The sequence below is a fragment of the Astatotilapia calliptera genome, chromosome 15, assembly GCF_964374335.1.
Source record: "Astatotilapia calliptera chromosome 15, fAstCal68.1, whole genome shotgun sequence".
Taxonomy (NCBI): Eukaryota; Metazoa; Chordata; class Actinopteri; order Cichliformes; family Cichlidae; genus Astatotilapia; species Astatotilapia calliptera.
This window is the reverse complement of record NC_137436.1, coordinates 25,523,488-25,531,228: the sequence shown is the minus strand read 5'-3', so window position 1 is coordinate 25,531,228 and position 7,741 is coordinate 25,523,488. Positions and strand designations below refer to the sequence as shown.

Below are 7,741 nucleotides of genomic sequence, written 5' to 3'. Positions count from 1 at the left end.
GGAGAAGCGGAGTTTGCGACGTTACGTAGCCGCCATTTTGTTTCACCGGGAGTAAAGAAGCCAGCCTGAGAGCCCCGGCGTGAAAATTTCCCCTCATTCGGACTACCTAAATTACGGCGGAGCTGCATCGTGCACCCAAATTCAGATTCGCATGGTACGTACGCTCTCGAGGCAACGAGAGGGGATGTTAAATTCGGCTATTAACCTGCAGCTTTCTGCACTCTAATGTTCGATGCATTGCACGACCGGGTGCTGTTAGCATAGCAGCTCGTTTTCATGGCTAGCCGGCATTTTGGAAAAATAACGGGCCTGTTTGCATATACTAATGGGAAAATAAATGTGCTCTACGTTATGAGTAATGGGCCAAACACACGGAATCACCACAAATTGCACGTGCTTGACCTTTGGATCTTGTTTAACTAATGCTAATCTCGTGCATTGTGCACTTCCATGCGTACCGCGCTCGGTGAGGCCTGTGATCTGTACGAGCCACAGATGTTAGCTCACAGACGCGTGGTGACTACATGGATGCCGCCTTTTCTGCTCACTGCTTAGCTGCTTGTTTGTGTGCTGTTTGGGCAAGTTTGTTTTTCCGCTGGCGTCTAACACGTGGTGTTAGTTTCGAAGCGCTTGCAGGACTTGCCTGTAAACCAAGTGGACGATGGCGCCAAACTGCACGCTTGATGTTGTTGTCCCACTTTAGTCCGGCGAGTGCGTTGCTGCTGGTGGTAAATGTTTGCTCACTTCTCTGCGCAGATGTCTGAAGACATGGCCACAGATCACGTTAACGGGAACGGGACGGAGGAGCCGATGGACACTACAGCCGAGGTGACCCACTCGGAACACTTCCAGGCTTTACTGGAGGCAGGTTTACCTCAGAATGTCGCTGAGAAGCTGGATGAACTTTATGTAGCAGGTAAGAGAACGCCCTGCCTCCGTTTTCAGCTCACAGTGTGTGCACAGATAAATCCACCCTCCAGCACACAGTGTGAAAGTCAGTAGTATCTGAAATTTGTGAATGAAATGTAGTACAGTACCTGGAGAGGTGATGCAAACATTACAAACACAGGAGTGGTGTGCTGGTCTAGCCTGCTTGAGATGACATGGGGTAGCCCATGAACCAAAGTTGAGTTTGACTGAGTTAAAATATTTGTCATGAACTCTTTGAAATCCTCTGCCACTTTCTCCTTTGTTGTTCAGGTATGTTTATTAGTGTTTAATTACCACTAAAACCTTCCTGCTCCTGAAGGAATGTCAGCACAAGTTAATGAAATTTGTAATTCAGAGCAATATTAACTCTTTTTCGTGTCTTTACTGGTTATTTTGTTAACCAGTAATAAAATAAAACGATGACAGTGAATTAAGCAACACCCTAAATGAACAACAGTGAACAGGGAGCTGATTCAAAGTAGTTAAACCAGTCGTATCAGCTGCTGACAGATGGCTGAGGGAGCATCAGATTGATCATTGTCACACTGAAGTATAGAAATCAGAGAAAATGAAATAACTCCTGTTACTACAAAGGCCTGGGTGAAGGTAGATGGAGGCCAGCTGGCAGGAACAAAAGAGCAGCTGTGTGTCCACGGCAGGTCAACAGGACTGTCTGAACCTCCAGCAGATGGTGACAAACACTGAAAGGAGACCTCAGGGCTTCTTCAGCCTCCTGAAACCTGGCAGTATGACAGGAAAACTTTTATGTCCATAATAATGAAACTGCTTCATACCTTCAGCTGTTTTACTTTGCTTCCTTTTGGATCACATTGATGATCCATCCTCAATCCTCTGTTGCACAACTGCACGAGTCCCACTGCCTCTGTGAACCTTCTCACCTGTGCTGAGTATTGATGAAGTTGATCGGGTTTCTAAAGTTGTATGGGGGTGTTTCTGGTGGGGTCATGTGCGTTTGCCAGTTATTTTGAGGTGTGTTTTGTGTCCGTCAGGCCTGGTAGCACACGGTGACCTCGATGAAAGAGCTATTGAGGCTTTGAAAGAATTCAACGAAGATGGAGCCCTGCAGGTGTTGGTGCAGTTCAAAGAGAGTGACCTGTCACACGTGCAGGTGAGTTTTAAATCATGCGAGACATGAAGGGAACGCTCGGCTGTTTATTTTTACCCCCTAACGGCAGCTAAATGTCCAGGTTTCTAATTTTCTGTTGTTTCTTATTCCCCAGAATAAAAGTGCCTTTCTCTGTGGGGTGATGAAGACTTACAGACAGAGAGAGAAACAAGGGACTAAAGTTTCAGACTCCATCAAAGGACCAGATGAGGCTAAAATCAAAGAACTCCTCGAGAGAACCAGCTACACACTCGATGTTACAACCGGCCAGAGGAAATACGGCGGACCCCCGCCAGAGTCCGTGTACTCGGGTTCTCAGCCCCCTGTCGGCACAGAGGTACTCCTCGTCAATTCATAGAAAATAGGGTCTTGTATTATTTCCTGAGATGTTACATTTTCACATCATGTCATTGGAGAATTTGGTTGTTTTGAAATTAGGAAGCTGTAAACAAAAGGCAGGCACAGACAGAGGTGCTTTAAATGGTTAAACCCACGATCAGAGTGGCGTCAAGATTCACTTCATTAGCTTCTGTGAAGCAGGAATCACTGCTCTGCTGAACAGGCATAAACGTAGCTAAAGTAAACTTACTTATATTTAAGATTTTATAAACCACCACCAATGATTTTGACAATATTTGGTCTGAAATTTTATTCACAAAGGTTTTAAAACTGATACATCAACACTGAGTTTGATTTATAAAAAGTGTTGGGAAGAACATGAAGCAGAAGAAGAAGAGTTTCTTTTAACGAGGTGAAAATTATGCGAGGCTTCAGTTTCTTACTGCTGAGAAAAAAAGATGTATAAATTAAACTCTGAGGACCTAACGAGATGTACTTTGAGTTTTAGCTGCACTGGGGTATATATTTGGTGTATTCAGATATGCTGACTTCGCTGTGACAGGTCTCGCAATGTGATGTGGGCTTTGGATCCGTAGATGTTTATGTGAATTGTTTGCGTGTCATTGGCCTCACGTGGACGGGGGGAACGAATGCACTGCTCAGTTTATCCTGTCATACAGTCACCTAACGGTGCAGAACAAGGAGCATTTCTTTGCTGGATTAAGTGGAGATTAGTAAAGTTTGGGCTGTCAGTTCTTCTATAGCATGAACAGTTTCAGCATTCTCTGTAGTTCCTGTGGTCCGATACTAGCACCGGTTAACTCATCTTAACAGATGAGGCGTTTGTGCAGAAGGCCCCTGACGGTCCAGCTCAGTTATTCCTGCCTAGTTTTTCCCTTCAGCTGTTTTTACGTGGGGTTCTCCACACAGTGTGGTCACCTTTACCTCCTCACATGTTCTCCTCCTCAATATCAGTATCTCACACGAGGTTTTTCTTCGCTTTTCATGAGTTATGGTGCAGTAATATTTGTTTCGGCATTATCACAAGACTGAGCGTAGCCAGTTTTAAACTTCTTAAAGTGTGCAGCACAAGCTAACCCGACACTGTCTCAGTGTTTACCAATGTCAAAATGCAAGGATGCATAAGACTGCAAATATTTCTGTGCATATTTTATATCAATATAACTTTACTGAGCTTTTTAACATGCACGTGTTTAAAAAGGCGTAAAATGTGATTTTCCTGTTGGGCAGCGTTTATAGGAAAAAGCTGTACAGACATGAAGTGTTTTCAGTCCACTTCACTGAAGCAACTTTAAGAGTAACTCCTAATTAACATAAACTGCACTTTTGAAATGAAACCATTTTCAGCTGGTTAACTAATAAATATTCAATAAAACCAGTTTCTTGTGGGTGTTTATATTTAGAATATCCTTCTTTCTTTTTTGTCCTCTTGTAGATCTTTGTTGGGAAGATTCCCCGTGATCTGTACGAAGACGAGCTGGTTCCTCTGTTTGAGAAGGCCGGTCCGATCTGGGACCTTCGGCTAATGATGGATCCGCTGAGTAGCCTGAACAGGGGCTATGCCTTCATCACGTTCTGCAGTAAAGAGGGTGCCCAGGAGGCTGTAAAGCTGGTGAGTTTGTCAGGAGCACGCGGCTGAGCATGTCGCTTTTCTAGAAAGTGACGGCGTTCAGGAGACCTGTCACTTTGTAACGGAGGAAGCTGTAGCTCAGGAGGTGAAGGGGGTTATATTCTGATTGGAATGGGTTTTGCTGGTGGTTCGATCCCTGCTCCAGTCTGCATGCCAAATATTCTTGGGCAAGATGCTAACCCCAGGTTGCTCATGAATCTGTGAATATTAGATATAAAGCACTTTCGCATGAAAACCATAGAGAAAAGTGCTGCATGAATGCGTGAATGAGGCGTGTTGTTCTGCTCTATGAGAATAGGTTACCTCAAAAACCTGTGTGCTGGAAAGGTTTTGAGTCTAATGAGAGTCCATCGGCTTTATTTTTTGCAGTGCAATAATCATGAGATTCGCCCTGGCAAGCACATCGGGGTGTGCATATCTGTTGCCAACAACCGGCTATTTGTTGGTTCAATTCCCAAGAGTAAAACAAAGGAGCAGATTGTTGAAGAGTTTTCCAAAGTCACAGGTAATGCTTTCTGACAGTTTTGTTTTTCTAAGAATGCCCTGCTGTCCTCGTTATTCTGCTCAGAAACACCCAGACTCTTAATATTGAACCACAGGCAATGTTTTTGTTTTCTTTCTTCACCCAGAGGGCCTGAGTGATGTCATACTCTACCATCAGCCCGACGACAAAAAGAAGAACCGAGGCTTCTGCTTCTTAGAGTATGAAGACCACAAAACGGCCGCTCAGGCCCGTCGCCGGCTAATGAGCGGCAAGGTGAAAGTTTGGGGCAACCTCGTGACCGTGGAGTGGGCAGACCCCATCGAAGACCCCGACCCAGAAGTCATGGCCAAGGTGAGCATTGGGAATCTGAAGTGTTCTTCAATCTTTAAGCCATAGGTGTCAAACTCTGGCCCGCGGGCCAAATTTGGCCCGCAGCATAATTACATTTGGCCCGCGAAGCCATACCAAATGACCATTAGAGCTGGCCTACTGGTATTATACAGCTAACATAAATATAGTTTAGTATTAAGCTTTGCTTGTTCCATATTCAGTTTTTCAGCAAAACTTGTTTGAGTCCATAAGAAAAGATTCATTCTTATATCTGGAGCAATAAATATATTTCAATAAATATTAATGTTAGCCCACGACTTTGTTCCAGATTTGAATTTTGGCCCACTGTGTATTTGAGTTTGACACCCCTGCTTTAAGCCAACCACCCATGAACTTAATCCCACCTCTCACTTTAAGGTCTGAAAGGCTTTTGTCCAATTAGTGATTTAAAAGCTCCATTAAATAACCAGTAACTAAAAATAACCTAAAGCTGTGGGATTTAAAGATTAAAAGTTATTTCCCCCCCCCCCCCCCCCCCCCTTTTTTTTTTTTTTTTTTTAAATGCTGAACTCGTTTCTATTGAAACGACAGCAGAGCCAGAGTTAAAGCTGTTAATGAAGAAGGAAAATGTTAAGATCAGATCTCAATCTTTGGCTCCTTTTGATGATCGGATGTCAAATTCTTGCATTTGTAGCTGACTCTCCAAAGCAAACCATGTCTGTGTTGCTGATTCCAGTAGGAGGCCCTGCACTGGCAGCAAAACATCAGTGCTTATGCCCTTTGTGCTGTCTTTGTTTTTTGTTTTTAAACACGAGATAACAAGCTAGATGACACACATCAGCATTATAATGAACTGTTGTATTTTTAAATGTGACGGTGGGTTCATAAAAACTGAATCTTGCCCTTTTTTCCCCTCTTAATTCAGTGATGCAGAAAGTGCCGTTAAACAAGCAATACCACTGAAATCACAAATCTTTGCCATTTCTCTGTATAATTTTAAGGCAGGTTATATAAATAATAATAAAATATTAACATTTAACTACATTCGTGTTGTTGAACATAAATCTGTTTGTTCATATTGTGACCCTTTGTCTTCTTTAAATCAATCAAATTTTCCAAAATATGTGATTTTACTGCCTGCTGATAAATGTGCAGGAGGAGATGAGCTGATTAAATCTGAGCTTTACTTTGTTGCAGGTGAAGGTTTTATTTGTGAGAAATCTCGCTAATGGCGTCACGGAGGAACTCCTGGAGACGTCCTTCAGTGAGTTTGGAAAGCTGGAGCGAGTGAAGAAGCTCAAAGACTACGCCTTCATTCACTTTGAGGAGCGGGACGGTGCGGTGAAGGTATGTGTTACCCTGATGGTTGGCGCTGGATTAGAAACGAGGTGCAGAGACGTTAAGTCTTGTATTCTGTGTCCAGGCACTGGAGGAAATGAACGGGAAGGAGTTGGAGGGAGAGCCAATCGAGATAGTGTTCGCCAAGCCGCCCGATCAGAAAAGGAAGGAGCGCAAAGCCCAGAGGCAAGCGGCTAAAACGCAAATGTAAGAAATGTCTTCTCGAAGCATTCTGAGCAATCAAACCTTTGTTTTTGTCAGACCTGTCTTTCTAACCCGTGCCGTCTTACTCTCATCAGGTACGATGACTATTACTACTACCCTCCCCCTCCCCACATGCCCCCTCCCAGCAGAAATCGGGGTCGAGGAGGGAACAGAGGCGGCTACGCCTACCCTCCTGACTACTACGGTTACGAGGACTACTACGATTACTACGGCTATGACTATCACAACTACCGCGGTGGCTACGATGACCCCTACTATGGGTACGATGACTTCCAGGCCCCAAGCCGGGGGCGGGGCGGGAGCAGGGGCGCACGGGGCGGATCCTCCCCGGCCAGAGGACGTGGCGGCTCGGGGGCACCCAGAGGGAGAGCAAACTTCTCGCAGCGCGGCGGGCCAGGACCAGGTCGTGGCGGGCGCGGCGCAAGAGGAGGCGTGCAGCTGAGAGGGCGAGGAGGGGTACGTGGTGCACGGGGTGGCCGCGGTGGAAATGTAGGAGGAAAGCGCAAAGCTGATGGGTACAACCAGCCAGATTCCAAGCGTCGCCAGACCAATAATCAGAACTGGGGCTCTCAACCCATTGCTCAGCAACCGCTCCAAGGTGGTGATCATTCTGGTAACTATTCCGGTTACAAATCTGACAACCAGGAATTTTATCAGGATTCTTTTGGGCAGCAGTGGAAGTAAACCCCGTAGTGCTTTGATAACAAAACCCGTGTTTGTTTTTGTCTTTTTATTTAGAGACTTGATCTGATTGGCCCTCAATCCCATACGGTTGCCTGCATTTTTTTTCTTTTTGTTTTCCTCAAAATTGGTGACATCTGGCAAGATCTCCTTTTTGTACATATTTTAATAATCCGCTTGGACTCGTCTTAGTCACACTCCCACCTGTTTCTGGCGAACTGGTTTTCTCTCTTCCTTTTGGGGTTTTTATTTTTTATTTTTTTAAAACGACGAAAAGAGAAAAAATACAATGGGCGTTTAAAAGATTTTCCATAACGGAATTTGAAAAAATTTTTAGATGCAAATGTGCTCGAGCTGTCTATTTGGCTATAGCTTTATGTCTGTTTTTAGAAATTCTGGTTACCATGTTTTAAGTAGCTAACGGCAACAAAGCATATGTCTCCTAAACATGTATTTAAATCCAATGAATACGATTTGTATTGTCAAAAAGTAATGCGTGTCTTGTTATTGAAAAGAAGAAAAAAAGGACCATCGTAGTCCTATGGTTTTTCTTTTTTTGGCTTTACATTTTGGCTTGTATTCTTTGCTGTTTGTCTGCTTTAATAAACATACACGCACTCGTGTACAAAACTTCAAA

The 7,741-nt window shown here is 44.2% G+C and overlaps 1 protein-coding gene across 1 annotated transcript; it reads left to right on the top strand.

The window, feature by feature from the left end:
* syncrip (synaptotagmin binding, cytoplasmic RNA interacting protein) lies at positions 1–7,741 on the top strand. The gene is made up of 10 exons (XM_026194536.2): positions 1–154; positions 757–916; positions 1,941–2,059; positions 2,172–2,393; positions 3,852–4,028; positions 4,416–4,551; positions 4,676–4,881; positions 6,058–6,207; positions 6,284–6,405; positions 6,498–7,741. Exons 1-10 carry the CDS (start codon positions 152–154, stop codon positions 7,105–7,107), a joined length of 1,905 nt encoding a protein of 634 aa, XP_026050321.1. The 5' UTR covers positions 1–151; the 3' UTR covers positions 7,108–7,741.

Coding starts and splice junctions, on each gene's coding strand:
- syncrip (XM_026194536.2), top strand. Junction 6,208..6,283: donor AGCGGGACGGTGCGGTGAAG/GTATGTGTTACC, acceptor TTCTGTGTCCAG/GCACTGGAGGAAATGAACGG. Junction 6,406..6,497: donor CAAGCGGCTAAAACGCAAAT/GTAAGAAATGTC, acceptor TACTCTCATCAG/GTACGATGACTATTACTACT.